This window comes from Oncorhynchus gorbuscha, linkage group LG17, assembly GCF_021184085.1.
Source record: "Oncorhynchus gorbuscha isolate QuinsamMale2020 ecotype Even-year linkage group LG17, OgorEven_v1.0, whole genome shotgun sequence".
Classification (NCBI taxonomy): Eukaryota; Metazoa; Chordata; class Actinopteri; order Salmoniformes; family Salmonidae; genus Oncorhynchus; species Oncorhynchus gorbuscha.
The window spans coordinates 34,174,624-34,191,926 of record NC_060189.1 but is presented as its reverse complement, the minus strand read 5'-3'; the positions used below and the strand labels follow the sequence as shown (position 1 = coordinate 34,191,926).

Sequence of the window (17,303 nt, the reverse complement as noted above, 5' to 3'; positions counted from 1 at the left end):
TATTATTTATTTGTATCCTTGTTCGCTGCAAAAGGAAGTCTACTAAAACACCCTGTCCTGATCCTGATTAAGATTAAACAAAGGACAAGTTGAAAAACTCTGGTTGATATACTACACAGCAACCGTGTTGAGTAAAGACTATTCAACTTTATTTGTTGAGAGTGCAAAGCAAATTAGTTAAAGGCCCAATGCAGATGTTTTTATATCAATATCAAATCATTTCTAGGTAACAATTAAGTACCTTACTGCGATTGTTTTCAATTAAAATGGTCAAAAAGTAACAAAAATAGCTTCTTAGCAAGAGGAATTTCTCAAACAAGAATTTTGGTAAGACTGTCTGAGTTTGAGTGGAGAGGGGAAAACTGAAAACTATCTGTTATTGACAGAGAGGTACGGAACTCTCTCATTCGCCTATTAACTAATTTACCACCTGGTGATCTCACCAGGCAGGACAAAACTCCATCCCACCAAAACAGGCAATAATTTCAGGTGGTCTTTTCAAAAAGCTCTTACACTAAAAGGGCATTATCAGAATTTTTGCAATATTTTCCCCAACCTCATAGTATGGAAATATAAAACAGGTAAATCATGTTTTTGACTGGAATGGGCCTTTAAACAAACAATGTAAGTATAGTACACATTATAAAACACATGGAATATCAGAGAGAGAGAGAGACAGACAGGATCTAGTGTAACTGAAAACGATCATCAATGATTAGAGAGGTCTTGATTGCAGTTGTGAGTATTTAGGAGAAATGGAATCCAAGAAAAGAAAGCGTTGATATGTTTTCTTGCTTTTACTTTTGGCCGAGTGAGGATAGCTGTGGAGACAAACACGGAGAAACAATCAACACTACATCGCACTAAAGACGTCTAAGATCAACTTAGCAGTGTAGGTGATTTAACACAAACCCACAGTATGGGTGTCATCATTCCATATTATGAGTCAGGCTTAAATGATTGATATTACTCAACAAAAATGTGCTTCCCAAATGGCACCCTTTTTTAAATCAAATCACATTTTATTTGTCACTTGCGCCAAATACAACAGGTGTAGGTAGACCTTACCGTGAAATGCTTACTTACAAGCCCTTAACCAGCAATGCAGTTTCCCTATTCAGTGCACTACTTTTGACCAGGGCCACATATGGTAGTAGTGCACTATATGGGTAATAGGTTGCCATTTGGGACGCACTGCTAAGGCTGGTGGTCTTCCTACCTGTTTGATGAACTGCCCTGCATTGAAGAGCTCACTGCATCCGTACAGCACCCTCTTCCCTGGCTTTGCCTAAAAGGATGCCACAAAATACACATTGTTCAAAGTCAACTGAAAATATGAAGAGTTTTCACAAAATACAATGAAAACTTTTGTCACAATGTTACATGTACATTACCTTTGTGTAGTCCACCAGGTTTTGATATTCTATGTAGTTTCCTCCTCCGACCACAAAGACGATAGCCTGAAACAGAAGGCGAGATCTCACTGACAGGTTGAGGCTGCTAGGTTCATGTACATTATACACACAGATTAGTGTGCCCCCCCCCCCCGTCACACAGTGAGTCCAAGACAGGCACCAGGCACCAGGACAACACACAGCAGTTGCTGGATTTAGTGGAGGCCCTGTTTGTGTGTTTGTGCTGACCATGGCAGGACTCACCTCTTGAAACGGGTTCTTGTTCCTTGGGGTTGAGCTGTTGGGAGAACAGGAGTGTTTAGACACAGATCTTACGGACAGAAAATGCACGTTACCATTTAGAGGCCTTAACTGTTATCCTTGGAGCTCTTGAAGTCTTACCTCTCACTGCCGCGCAGCATCTTGGGATCAAAGTATCTGTAGTCATCAGTCTCCTGCACATCATAAAAACATCATCAATAAACCAACATCACATAAACAACAAGAAAGAGACCATTTTCAGACAATTCTAGAAACCCCCAAAATCCCCCCCATTGCTCAAGGTCACCCAGTTCCTCTTATTAAAAGCAACTCCTGCATAAGCATGGGTCCTGTGAGACAAAGTCAACCAATTGACTCAAGTGCGATCAGATCAGGCAGAATTCAGATTCAGGCAACACCTGCTTGATTTCAACAGAAACGTCACATTTACCAGAACTAGTCTTAAATAGGATCAGTGAAGTTAGTTTCTTCCCTCCCTCTCGCTCTACTCATACATCCTCCTTAAACCCAGAACCAAGTCTTTAGTCTGGGCTGATTCCCTAATTGCATCCTATTCCCTATAGTGCACTACTTTTGACCAAATCAAATTGTATTGGTCACATACACATGTTTAGCAGATGTTATTGCGTGTGTAACAAAATGCTTGTGTTCCTAACTCCAACAGTGCAGTAGTATCTAACAATACACAACATATCTAACAATTCACAACAAAGCCTTATTGGCACTGGTCAAAAGTACTGCACTAAATAGGTTGCCATTTAGGATGCATCCCTAGTCTCGCTCCTCTCTTCCCAATGGACCGAATGCATCTACCTCTATCTGGCAGAGCCGTGGCCCACTCACATTCTTCACCAGAAGAGAAAATACTTTGCAGTCAGGCTGGTGAAAGAGGAGCTCCCTGTCTCTCTGAACTGACTAGATGCTCCAGATTTTTGTGCTATCGTCTTTCCCCACACAGGAGAGAGGCAGGTCAGCGGAGGGCTTCTGATATCAAACCTGAACACACTGCTAAACCTGCCTGGGAGAGGAATGGCATTGTGTTCACACAGAAGAACCACCGATAGATTACACCTGTCCAAGAGGGCCATCGGATGCGGGACAGGGGTGGGGAGAGGAGGATGGAGGCTGTTGAATTTGGACCGATGTGCCCCTCTCCTTCTCGGCTCACCGAACAAGAAGCGCTTTGTACAGTGCACTGTAATTCCAGTAGCTGAGAAAATGATAATATTGTTATGTCCAATTCAGTGTTTGGAGAGGTGGGGATAGGGGTTGGGGGGCATCTAAAGCCAGTAACAGAATCCTGTAATCCCTGCTCCCTCCTGGCTGTAGACACACGGTATGAGTGCCAAATGGTACCCTATTCCCTATAAAGCGCCCTACTTTTAAGTAGAGGCACCCTATTCCCTTTGAAGGGAATAGGGTGCCACCTGGGACGCTGACAAGATGGAATGGAGCTAATGGAAATTGAAAAGCATTTGTTCATATTAAATGTTTATGGACCTGTGAGAGATGGTAATCACAAAGGGACTAAGTTGATGTAACACCTCTATAGATGTAGCAGCTGATCCAGGGAAAATTAGCCACCACAGAGGGGAATAGGGGACCTGCCTCAAGCCTGGTGGCCTACACTAACAAGTGTAGTGTTGAGTACACAGAGGATGGCTTGGGAATGATTTTCAGTGAAGTGGACCTTCCCTCTGCTTCAGGGTAAGCTGGTAAGGAGCTGAGAGAGAGATGAGGAAGTGTAGAGAGAGCTTCTGGGTTAGCTGTAACCTAATCTCCAGGTTCAGTGTGCGCCTGTCCTCCCAGTGAGAGGATTGAGAGTCCACAGTGCTGCAAATGTGCTCTATTGCAGCCCTGCAGGCAGCTAGCGGCTAGGGTTTCGCACCACAGTGGAGCCCCCAGAGTAGATCAGGCCAGGCCACCCTCACAGAGCTGTTTTTAATCACTGGGGTGGCATCCCAAATGGCACCCTACTCCCTACATAGTGCACGATTTTTGACCAGGGCCCATATGGCTCTGGTCAAAAGTAGTGCACTATATAGGGAATAGGGTGCCATCTGGGAAGCATACCTGGCATTTCTATATTGTTATGCACATGACTGACCGACTTGACAAAAACACTACTACACTGTGAGATCATAGGTCATCTGCAAGTACAGTACCAGTCAAAAGTTTGGAAAAACCTACTCATTCAAGGGTTATACTTTATTTTTCACAAATTGTGAAGACGGACAAGATTTTGTAATATAGGCAGCAACTGTGACAACCTTATGAAGCTGGTTGAGAGAATGCCAAGAGTGTGCAAAGATGTCATCAAGGCAAAGGGTGACTACTTTGAAGAATCTCAAATATATTATGATTTGTTTAACCCTTTTTTGGTTACTACATGATTCCATATGTGTTATTTCATAGTTTTGATGTCTTCACTGTTATTCTACAATGTAGAAAATAGTAAAAATAAAGAAAAACCCTGGAATGTGTAGGTGTGTCCAACCTTTTGACTAGTACTGTATGTACACGACAGCAGACAGCTACTTTACATTTTACAAAGTAGCTTAGCTACAGTTGCTGCCTTTATTAAAAAATATAGTCACGTCTTCACAATTTGTGATGACTAGTTTCCCCCCACATATTCAGAAGTGATATAATCAGAAGGGGGCATGATTGGAGAAGTCTCCGACTGCAGACATGAGACACCCATCAGGTTGTTCATCTTGTTGTCACTGTATTCATCAGCATGCATCCCTCCTGAATGTGATGGTGCAACAAAGCAGAAACATAGAGGAATGTCCACATTAGAGGGGGAGGAGAGAAGAGAGGAGACGGCTCACCGGATTGGACTTCATCTCCATCAGGTTGTCCAGGATACGCGTGACTGGCAGGTTCTGAAAGAAAAACACTTTAAAAACTCTGTTCTTTCTCACCAGGTAATTAATCACTACAGACTGACTCCATCGAGCAGCCGCGTGAGATATTAACATACATGTCTCCAGGCAAAACCTTCCCATCAAAGCCAAGGGACATCTGGACATTTTGAAAACACATATACAGAGAGTATCATGATGAGACTGCTCCTCTCATCTGTCTATTAAGAGACATTCAGTATCTATCACTCATTCTGCATGCGTGTGTTTTTGTGCATAATTCTGTGTCTGTGTGTGTGTGTGTGTGTATAAAGCTACTCACATGCTGTTTAAGCACCAGGTGTTTCACCCCCTCCATGACAAACTGGGAGCCAGAGTTCATCACTCTAGAGAAGAGACTGTGGGATAGAGAGCCAGGAGGAGGACAGGGTCAGCACGGGGGTTAGGTCTATGGGACCCCTGAAACAAGGGAAACTCTGCATTGTCCCAAATGGCACCCTATTCCCTACATAGTACACCAACCTGGTCAAAGGTAGTGCACGGTGTAGGGAATGAGGTGCCATTTGGGACACACACAGAGAGTGCTCTCTCTTTCTTACCCCATAGGTTTCACACCGCTGTTCCCATAGTTAGATGGTGTGGCAGCAATCTTTGTGAAAGCCCTGGCAAAACAAATGATTCATAAAAAGCTCCTTGAAGGAACCCAAAACAATGTGTTTTGTTATATGTTTGGTTCTGCATGTATGAAGCATCATATGCTGAAAATGCAAGCTTGTTTGTAATGTCTTACTTCCACTGCTTGATGTAGTTGAGAGAGGACAGGTCGCAGCCAGTCTCTAGAAGAGCCTTCTTGTATTGGTCCAGATCAGTCTGAAACAGAGAAACCCCAGTAAGATAACAGTATGCCTGTTTTCACCAAGGTAAAACATACATACAAGTGATTGAGCAGGCATTCGAGTATTAGTAGGGAATTTACCGACCAGGGACTTTTAAAAAAGCTTGAAGAAATAAAAACCTAGTCATCCTAAAGCAGAGTGTGACACGTGTATGGTGGTATCATCAGTACATTACGATGGCAGAGACAAGTACTTTTTAATGTAACTAAACGGATGTTACACCACAGCATCCACGGAAAACAAATAACCTTCAAAATGTACATACTGGACCAACTGGAGAACGGACCAGAGAGGGGATGGTAATCCCATGGTAATAAATCGGCCCTGGACGGGTTCAGGTTAAGGGGGGGACAGAGATGAAAGGAGGAATACCACAAGACGTTGGAGGTGGAAAAAGATTTCCTGCTTGACTTCAGCTGTCAGGCCGGGAAAGCAGAATGGCATCTCAGAGGAGAAGGGCTATTAGGAAGACCATTGATCAACATGATGCTCCAGGACAGCCTGATCCTAACGCTGTTCCCAGCCTGCAGCCGCAGACAGAACCCTGGGCCCATATTAATGCTCCTCAGAACAGGAGTGCTGATCTGGGATCAGTTTTGTCTTTTAGATGATAATGAAAACGATTATATGGACGAGCAGGGAACTGATCCTCGATCCGTACTCGGAGACTTTGTGAATACGGCCCCTGGCATCCTCCCAGCTCTTTGGAGTTGGCGGCTGGAGGGACTTGACTTCACTCCTCTGTGGTGAACTGTGGTTACTGAGGTGGTGGTGACAGGGCTTGAAGCAGAGCCAGTATTAAGGTCTTCCAAGTCTTAGCAGGGTCCCTAAGCGGCTAGTCCCCGAGCTGCGCCACCTCCCTGAAGAAAGCAGACGTAGAACCCACAGTCACAGTGGAGAGCTGGGTGTCCTCCTATACAGAGGGCCTTGAGATGCTCAGAACAGAACAAGCTAGCATTATTGGACTTCTGGAGTAATGACATTTGGCCTCGGCTTCAAAGGGTATCGATGTTCCTGGAATCTGCTCTAACGTGTCATATCGAACAATAAAGCTTTTGAATGTTCTAAGAAGAAAAGCTGGTTTGAATATCATACGAAAAATGATTTGAGAATTGATGTTTGGTGTTCTAAACAATGAAACGCAAGCCAGGGCCAAGGTTTTTCATATTGTATATTGTATATTGTGCTGTTACTAAGACTACCACATCCAGTGAGACCACAAAGTGTCTCCATTGAGGTTGCTATTGTGCCATTTTTGGTTCCATTGGACATGAAACTGCATATGACCGTAGTGAATCAGACAAATCAACAGAGTTCCCTGACAAAGGGGCCTGTATCTTGTGGCTCCACTCCGACCTCTGATTGAGTCTAGTTTGGCATGTGTTTCATGGTGAGAAACTGTGTGACTTGAGTCTAGTATGTTTTTGATAGGGACAGGGTTAAGTCCAGTATGCGTGTGTTTGATAGGGTAAGGGTTAAGTGGGGGACAGGCCTCACCTCTGAAGGGGGTTGCAGGGCTGTGATGTAGAAAATCAGAAACAGTCTCATCTTGTCCTCTGGTGTTCCCGCTGTCACAAAGACAAAAACAAAGTTGTTTAACAAACCTTACATCAACAGGCACCTCAGGTATTTCCGACTGTATGATTTATGTTATTTCTGGCCAAGATAAGCAGAGGCACATCTACCGTCAGGGTCACTGATTATGTCCAGCAAAGACTTCTCCAGGGTGGATTTGCTCATCAGCTTCTCCTCGTACTCAAAGTACACGTCCAGTTTACGGCTCTGTGGATGGGTCACAGAAGTTACACATTAGAGAAAGAGTACCTATAAGTATGTGCCCACCAAAAATCTAAGTTGAGATATTTTATTTAAAAATTATCAAATGAAGGGCTCCCCGAGTAGTGCAGCGGTCTAAGGCACTGCATCGCTACAGACCCTGGTTCAATCCAGGGCTGTATCACAACTTTCCGTAATCGGGAGTCCCATAGGGCAGCGAACAATTGGCCCAGCACCGTCCAGGTTAGGGGAGGGTTTGGCTAGGCTTTACTTGGCTCATCGTGCTCTAGAGATTCGTTGTGGCGGGCTGGGCACCTGCAGGTGAACGGTGTTTCCTCCGACACATTGGTGCGGCTGGCTTCCGGGTTAAGTGGGCTGGTGTTAAGAAGCGCGGTTTGGCGGGTCATGTTTCGGAGGACGCATGACTCGACCTTGGCCTCCCGAGCCCGTTGGGGAGTTGCAGCTATGAGATAGGATCAAAATTGGGGAGAAAGAGGGGGTAAAATACACAACAAAAATAAATGAATCCAATTGAAAGATTCATCTCTCATGTGAAGTTTTAGGACACCATTTTTTTTTCTGTGAGAAAAATATTTGATAAAATGTGTGAAGTGTGGACTGGGTTTAATGAGAACTTAATGTACCTTTAAGCCCATGGGTGTTCCAATAATTCCCACCTCTTAAATAATCTATTTTAATTCATTTCTAAATGTTGAAAACTGATATTTCTTATGTAAACTTGAATTATAATCATCTCCCCTAAAGTTCAAATCAATTGATCATCACTATTCATCATGGAAGCAGCATTCATAACAGGGGTTGTCCAATCGTATCCACAGAGATCCATTTCGACCCAGGCTTTTGTTCTTGCCAACCAATACACACCTGATTCAATTGATCAACTAATCATAAGACTTCAATCCAGACTTGATTAGTTGAATTAGGTGTGTTACTGCTTGGTTAGAACGCAACCCTGCACCCACACTGGGCCTCTGTGGATAAGAAGCCATGCAACAAAGATCATAAGGCACACAACTTTTAATGAATTAGTTGAAAGCTGGTTACCATTTTCTGTACTGCTATTCTTGTTAATTAGTTCAACTTGTCTTCCCAAAGCCTGTCTGAAGACAGTTTCACATCACCCACTCTACTGTTGCATGACAAAAGCACATGTGGTGAACCAAAAGATAGAAACGCATGGATGAATGAGGGACAACAATATGAATATCTCCCGGTCCGAACTGCATTAAATCAAATCAAATGTTATTTGTCACATACACTCGCATTAACATCTGCTAACCATGTGTGACGAAAATGCTTGTGCTTCTAGTTACGACAATGCAGTAATAACCAACGAGTAATCTAACCTAACAATTCCACAACTACTACCTTTTACAGTACCTTAGTTGTCCAATAGTCATCTTCTTGTCCCTCATGTTGATCCACCACGAATCAAATCACATTTTATTGCTCACATACACATGGTTAGCAGATGTTTACACGAGTGTAGCGTAATGCTTGTGCTTCTAGTTCCGACAGTGCAGCAATATCTAACAAGTAATCTAACAATTTCCCAACAACTACCTGATACACACAAATCTAAAGGGGTGAATGAGAATATGTACATGTAAGTATATGGATGAGCGATGGCCGAGCGGCATAGGCACTGTGCAATAGGTGGTATAAAATACAGTATATACATATGATATGAGTAATGTAAGATATGTAAACATTATTAAAGTATACTGTTGTGGTTCACCAAGCTATGTTGCCACTGTATTGACTGTGACATGTGGTACGACTGCTAGCATGACACATCTACTTTCAATTGGCAAGAAATAGTCATTAATACCCATGTAGTATGCCATCATGTGCATAGATCAACGCATTCATCTCTTAGGTGTGATCACTTATCTGAGGTACTAAAAATATGTTTCTCCGAGTCGCCTCCACACCCAAAAAAAATTTTGCAGCTGAAATTGGCCACGAGTAGGACCTTACACATAACTGTCAATAACTTAATAAGAAAACATTTAATTGGCTTAGAATAAAAACAATCACATGAACTGGTTGAAACATTAGATTTAATCCAAAAATGGAAGTGGGTTGAATGTGTATGTGGGCTTAATAGGTACGCTTAACTTAGTCCAAGTCAAGAGGATGCTTCAGCAGTCCTTTACTGGCAGATTTAGTAACAACTTTATAGTGACTGCTCTGAGATGTTCGAGGTCACACGGACTCCACAGCAGTCTTCCATACATGTTTAATATCTGGGAAAAAAAGTGTTCGTTGGATGCAGTGCACTATGGACAGAGAGAGAACCCCCTCTATCTAGTTGTCAGGCCATGACCGGATTCAATACTAACCTTAATGTGATCCAGAACGGCGGTGGCTACGTTAGTGTGGAGGTCAATCAGCCTCTTCTTCTCCAGAAGCTCTGGTAGGGAGCTAGTAGAGGAAACACAGAGCAGTTTTGGTCCAGACTGGGCAGTCAATAACAGCGTAGCAATTAATAAATAATAATACAGAAATACTGTATATTTACATATACGGGTAGGCCGTTATTGTAAATAAGAATCTGTTCTTAATTGACTAGCCTAGTTCAAATAAAATGGAAATTCTACAATGATGCTCACCTGACAGCTGAGGTAAGTTTTGCGGTGTTGTCTGACATACTAATACTACTAATGGGTCCCTCATCCTCACCCTCCAACCCCTGGAGAAGATCAAAAGTATTATTTTAGTGGGGAATTTGCAGGTGTGAGTGTCGTCCATGGTTTTCAGTGAGACTACTTCATTGAACAGCTCTAGAAAACCGCCTGTGCGCCATCTTACCATGATGCTCTTGAGGCGTTTCACCTCGTCCTCTTGGGCTCGGTACGTGTCTAACTCCTCCTGCACAGACTCAGCCACCTCCGGGAACGGGCTGGAAGAGTCAAAACAACCGCTCAGCCAAGAAGAACTTCACTACAGCAAAGATTGAAATATACTGTTGCTACCGAGTTATAAAGCATAACTCTGAAAAAAAAAAATCAATATACGGTTACTATTGAGTTAAAGCACCAAACACAGACTACCTTCTAAATCAGTAGTTTAAAATCACACTTTAGCCAATGGAATGGAGTTTCTAACAAGCAAAGCTTGGAATATACTGTTGCTACCTAGTTATAAAGCCTTGGCCACAAGCTACCCTCTGAATCAGTAATCACCACAAGTGAGTTCCTAACCTGCCCTTGTGTTTCTGCCAGAATTTGTCTGCGGCTGTGAGGTCATAACTCTTCTTATTTTTCTTCTTGGGTCTGGCTCCGGAAGGGGAAGCTTCTGACCCCACAGATTCGTCCATACTGACCCTGTTCAGGTGGAAGTCCTAGGACACACACACACAGAAATACATTAGTGTCACACACACACACACAGCAAAATCATTTCTACTACGGATAGTATTTTTTCTGCAAATAGTCATTTCTGAGTGATTATGTTTTTCAGAGTTGGGATGATGGTTGGCGTCTGGCAGAGATCCTATTGGATGTGTAGTCTGGTCATATTTCTGCTTGCATCATCGGGAAAAAAGACTGGTCCATAGATACCTCTGGGATAAACACTGATATCTACTTACATCATCATAATACCTACATTCAAAATAACAAACCGTTGTCATAAATACATTGAGGTTTAAACAAAGGACTCGTGATACTGAAAACTAAGGATAGGAGAGGATTGTACATTTTACACCAGAAATCATTTTAAGGCAGCGATGCTGGAAAATGATTTGTCACAAATATTTATGACCTCTGGCACAGGTCACCGCACTGAGCACATACCACATACCACAGCATTTACCCTATTCTTAATCTTACACACAAGGTAATTGCAGTAGCGCTACCTTGAAAACAAATCAAACCTTGGCATATATATATATATATATATACACACAGTTGAAGTCTACATACACTTAGGTTGGAGTCATTAAAACTCGTTTTTCAACCACTCCACAAATTTCTTGTTAAAAAACTATAGATTTGGCAAGTCGGTTAGGACATTTGTGCACGACACAAGTAATTTTTCCAACAATTGTTGACAGATTATTTCACTTATAATTCACTGTATTACAATTCCAGTGAATCAGAAGTTTACATACACTAAGTTGAATCTGCCTTTAAACAGCTTGGAAAATTCCTGAAACCTTCAAACTCAGTGCCTCTTTGCTTGACATCATGGGAAAATCAAAAGAAATCAGCCAAGACCTCAGAGAAAAAATGTGTAGGGAGCAATTTCCAAACGCCTGAAGGTACCATGTTCATCTGTACAAACAATAGTACGCAAGTATAAACACCATGGGACCACACAGCTGTTATACTGCTCTCTGTCTCCTAGAGATGAACGTACTTTGGTGCAAAGAGTGCAAATCAATCCTAGAACAGCAGAGGACCTTGTGAAGATGCTGGAGGAAACAGGTACAAAAGTATCTATATCCACAGTAAAACGAGTCCTATTATCGACATAACCTGTAAGGCCGCTCAGCAAGGTAGAAGCCACCGCTCCAAAACCGCCATAAAAAAAATACAGGCTACGGTTTGCAACTGCACATGGGAACAAAGATCGTACCTTTTGGAGAAATGTCCTCTGGTCTGATGAAACAAAAATAAAAACTGTTTGGCCATAATGACCGTTGTTATGTTTGGAGGAAAAAGGGGGAGGCTTGCAAGCCGAAGAACACCATCCCAACCGTGAAGTACAAGGATGGCAGCATCATATTGTGAGGGTGCTTTGCTGCAGGAGGGACTGGTGCACTTCACAAAATAGATGGCATCATGAGCATGGAAAATGTGGATATTTTGAAGCAACATCTCAAGACATCAGTCAGGAGGTTAAAGCTTGGTCGCAAATGGGTCCAAATGGACAATGACCCCAAGCCTACTTCCAACGTTGTGGCAAAATGGCTTAAGGACAACAAAGTCAAGGTATTGGAGTGGCCATCACAAAGCCCTGACCTCAATCCTATAGAAATTTGTGGGCAGAACTGAAAAAGTGTGTGCGATCAAGGAGGCCTACAAACCTGACTCAGTTGCACCAGCTCTGTCAGGAGGAATGGCCCAAAATTCACCCAACTTGTTGTGGGAAGCTTGTGGAAGGCTACCCAAAATGTTTGACCCAAGTTAAACAATTTAAACGCAATGCTACCAAATACTAATTGAGTGTATGTAAACTTCTGACCCACTGGGAATGTGATGAAATAAATAAAAGCTGAAACAAATCATTCTCTACTATTATTCTGACATTTCACATTCTTAAAATAAAGTGGTGATCCTAACTGACCTAAGACAGGGAATTCTTACTCGGATTAAATGTCATGTATTGTGAAAAACTGAGTTTAAATGTATTTGTCTAAGGTGGATGTAAACTTCCGACTTCAACTGTATAAATCCCAATTCACACTACTGAGCCGTGCATACTCATAGTTCATCCTATACAGAGCGCAAAATACCATACACCCAACAACACCACGCACCATAAATTACTCAAGACTGTGGAGTGGACGTTTCTCATGGGTAAGCCCTTAGCTTTTGTCAGTGTATGTTGTGTCTGTTAAGTCCATCATAACAGAGTGGTGGGAGTATGACAGACAGATATGCATCTCTCCCTCCCTCCCCCCTGATTCCCTGGCTTCCTGTTAGTCTTACCAGCACATCGTGGATGAGGGCCTGGTAGGTCCATGTGTGGTGGAGAGGGGTGGCAAGATCCAGGTTGCGGTCAGCGAGTACAAATAGGGGTCTCTGGAAGCTGAAGAGACAGAGAGCGAGATGAAACGAGAGGATGATAAATGTACCCAGAGTTCCCCACTGGCAAGGCTCTCCCTCTGCTCCACCAAAGCTGAAACAAAAGAAGACCTGAAATAGATCCTGCTTAGAGCTTCCCAGAGGAAGCATGACTGTTTTCACTTCATCCACCACTTAGCGAAGACCTAGCGAACCACTCAGTGAGTCTGGAGAGCAGAGGAGAAAAGCAGAATAGCACATTTCCACTTCAGAGATAGACAAAGACATTGTGTAGCACAGTGTGTGGGTGGGAAGCCATTTTATGTCTTTGTCTTAGGATAATGGAGTAGGTCTTCCGTGGTACAGTACAGAATCATGATATTAATGTCTACATCTAGGCTGCTCTCTTTATGGTTCATACCCAGTGTACTAATCTGCACCCTGACCCACCTGAACTGGCCGGCCCCCATATTGTCTCCAGTGAACAGGCTGTTTCTGGCGTCTCGCAGGTTCTCCCTCAGCTTCTTGTCAAGTTTCTGCAACAAACAGAGAGACTGGGTTAGATAGTTTTGCTTCTTATGCAAGCTAGGTAAGACGCCTTACATCTTCTTAACCGGATATACGCTTAAGCACACAGTCTTGCAGCGTTTCACTGAGAGCTTAGAGACCCTCACCACAACACAGCAGTACAGTATAGGGAACAAAGAGCAGTGCTGTGTAACTGGAGGAGAAACACTGCATTCATCCATTAAGGCTCTTGGAGGATCAGCTTCCACACTGGCTGCATCAACATTCCTCCCCACATCAAGAATCTACCTGCAAATACTGTCTGCAAACAGTGAGATTTTGGAGGTGGGTGGACTTGGATGTCATCCTCAAATGACTAATTTCCTCTTTCACTGTACCCACTGGGGATGGGTACTACTCTCCCAGCCCTGTCTGCACTGCCAAGACATAATACAAAGTGTATTTAGACTGACAGACAGACTGGGCCCCTTGACAGCAGCTGAGGGGAATTCAGAGAGTTATAAATGAGGAAGGATGATGCTCACCACCGCGACCATCTCCGCAGCATTCCCTCTTGGACAGCGGATTATGGGGACAGCACCTAAGAAAACAAAACAGATCTGTTAACTGCCAATAGAGGGCATTGACGACTTTAGCAGAGCGTGTCTATAGAGAATATGAGGATGAACTGTGAATCCCATGAGGATAAAACTGAGAATCGTATACAACCTGCAAGTTAGGGATGCAGTGGGTTTACTTTGCTCAATGCATCATATAGTCACACTATCCCTATTGGCCTCTACTTTCAAAATGTTTTCCTCTCTAGGAAATATGATTTTGGTATCGCTTCGATTCAAGTGAGTAATAACAAAAGTGATGCTGCCATCTAGCAGGGAGAAAATGGTACAACCATGAACCACCTGAGTAAATGAAACAATCTTAAATTATTTTGAAATACCAAACAGTGTTCTGTCAAGGAGTCTCAATAGTGTTGTGGGACTAATAATATTCTGTGGAAAGACCCACCCAGAGTGACAAAGAAGCAGAAAAGGCTGTCTACAATCGTATCCATGATGGCCTCCATCTCTGTGTCCATGATGTCCGGTTTGTTAATCGCTAATCAAAAGGGAATAAGAAAACAGGAAGTCAAATACAATCATGCCAGCTAATCATGGATAAGATCTGATGAAAATGGCAAAGTGCAATGTAGCACAGTTTCTGAATCCAATGAACTTACCATGGTAGGAGATGAGCTCTTTATTTTGATTACAAAGGATAAACATATCATCTTCGAGTGTGATGAAATTCAAATACTGATCAAACACCTACAAAAGCAAAAATTACCTTACGGTTACAAGGCTGTTCAATATCCTATAATGTGTTAGAAAATGACTAGGATGGAGTCACAAATGGCACTCTATCCCCTATATAATGTACTACTTTTGACCAGAGCCCTACAGGGGAAAACAAATAGTGCACTATATAGGGAATAAGGTACCATTTGAGAGACAGCCTAGAAGAGAGGTTAACTAGTGTGTGGTGGACTCACCTTGGTAACCTGGGTGACAGCGTTGGCTGAGAGAGCTGCACTAGCAATATCCTCTAGTTTACTTCTGGATATGGCTGAGATGAAGTTCAAATAGTATGACTCATACAGCTGGTTACGAAGGTCCTGAGAAAAATAAACAAAACAATGGAATGTACCAATATACTGGATGTTACATGTCTGAGATGTAATGTTTGGACAACAAATAATTGTATCTGGCCAAGGCCACCAAATGGATAGGCTCAGTGGCCCAATACAGTTTTTCTTATCATCTCTAGACCTATCCTGAGTTTAATCATATCTGATGATGTAATGTTGATATTCTGAGTGAGGGATGCTTACTTGGCATATCCGGTCAATATTCTCCTCTGTCGGCATAACAAAATAGATGGCTGGCACATCCGGGATGGGATCTCTGTCTGAATGAAGCAACCTATAGAGAATGATCAAATATATTGAAGACCTTTCTAGATGAAGGTGCGTCCATTGATTGACACCAAGTCAATACTGTGTTTGTGGACTTATTTGCAATTGCTCAATTCAAATTCTCACAAAACTGTTGTTGTCCTTTGAAATATACTGCACTGGTAGATAATTCATTTTCAATAGATACTGACCAGTTGATGGGTTACATTACTCAAATTCAAAGTCTTTACAGCCTCATTAATTATTTGTCTGGTGCATCATGATTTTAGTTCTCTACATTTACCTTTTGTGAAGGGGATTAATAGATTATTAACAGCGATGTTAAATTGTGAGTTACTCACAAGTGCAAAGTGATTCCCATGTCCCGTAGTTCTTTGACCGCCAGTAGAGGGGAGATTATGTCCTGGCCAAACCTGTCGTAGATCAGAACCTTCCATACTGGCTCAGCAGCAGTGTTTTTCAACGGAGAAGTGTTGAAATTCAGCATGCGCTTCAATGCAGCTGGGGACACAGAAGAATACAGTATAAAGTCATGCTTGGCCAATGTTTAAGATGATGTCAATTGGAAATATTTGTGCAATAGGTGCTGCACATCGCACCACACCCTTGGGACAGCCACCACAAAACCCTTGGCACAATCACCACTTTTGCCATACTAAACATGGCACAGGACTGGGGGAACTGGGACTTTGCCATACCATACTTTGCCAATATGGCAAATCAACGAGTGAAATTGTTTGATGAGTGAAATGTCTCGTTAGCTAGCGTTAGCTAGTTAGCCACTCATCCAAAGGAACAATACTGCGGTCGGTTTAGCTATATCTGTCAGTCATTCACTGCGTGGCATTCCTGTTCCTTGACATGACAACCACATCAAAGTGTCTAGTGAAGTCAAGAGTAGTAGTAAGTGTAGGTTAGCCATCCGACTTGTTGCTGCTTCATAATATTATTGTAACGCGTTTACGATAGCTAGCTAATAAGTTAGCTTAGCATTGATTTCCTCGTGAAGATGGCTGATGGCCATCGTGGAAGTTCGTATTTTATTCAACAGGCTATGGTCAGAGAAAATAGTCGGTTTTACAATGTGAATCAACAATTCGACAACTTATGTTCAGCAAAAATCTATGACCGAAACAATTGACAGACCTGCCTGCTTTTCCCGGACGGAGGCGGCCATCTTTTCTGTTTATGCAGTGACGGGGCAACAGATGACGTGGCAGCTAAGTGCGGCTTGATTGAGAGGCAGAGTGTTGTTCGGGACTTGACTCAATGTGAGCGGAGGGAAACGTCTGGGCCGGACTCAATGTGGCCAGAGTGAACCGAGGTAAAGTCAGTTTCAGGTTGGATATTCGCATGAAGTTTTCCTTACGTTCACCAACAGCAGTTAGGGACCGTCAACATAGTGACAAGTCACATTTTTCAAATTTCAATAGCTCTTTAACCATTACTCCAAACACTTTCAAAACCGGTTGTAGCTACCCCGATGCCATAGACGCACATTGCACACCCTTTAGTTTGTCCATTTTTTATTTTTTATTTTTTATCTCACATGGTTTTCCATTAATTTTTCAAAATGTAGATTTTCAATAGCTCCTTGGTCATGTGAACTCGTGACTTCAAACAAGGTTCAGAATGTCCACTCAGTGGGCCTACACATTGCACACCCTTTAGTTTGTCCATTTTCATCTCACAAGATTTTAAAATATTTTTTTAACATGTAGAATTTCAATAGCTCCTTGGTCATGTGACCTAATGTCCTCTGACTACCCTTCTATATTGCACACTCTTGTTTGTGTACTGTAAAATTACGCGGTGTAACGTACATCTTTCATAGTTTCAAATTTGCAATAGCT

General features: G+C 42.6%; 1 protein-coding gene across 1 annotated transcript; it reads right to left on the bottom strand.

Annotated features, from left to right (window-relative positions):
* Positions 1-127: 127 nt before the first annotated feature.
* Positions 128-16,750, bottom strand: scfd1 (sec1 family domain containing 1). Its single transcript, XM_046308387.1, has 24 exons — positions 16,597-16,750; positions 15,792-15,951; positions 15,367-15,457; positions 15,028-15,150; positions 14,716-14,803; positions 14,505-14,594; positions 14,024-14,079; positions 13,422-13,507; positions 12,897-12,996; positions 10,443-10,582; positions 10,051-10,141; positions 9,852-9,931; positions 9,582-9,663; positions 7,125-7,221; positions 6,937-7,007; positions 5,334-5,413; positions 5,143-5,205; positions 4,866-4,941; positions 4,511-4,564; positions 1,797-1,849; positions 1,659-1,692; positions 1,395-1,460; positions 1,220-1,288; positions 128-821 (listed from the first exon to the last, which is right to left on the bottom strand). The coding sequence occupies exons 1-24, from the start codon at positions 16,625-16,627 to the stop codon at positions 798-800; spliced, it is 1,905 nt and encodes a 634-aa protein (XP_046164343.1). The 5' UTR covers positions 16,628-16,750; the 3' UTR covers positions 128-797.
* Positions 16,751-17,303: the final 553 nt, after the last annotated feature.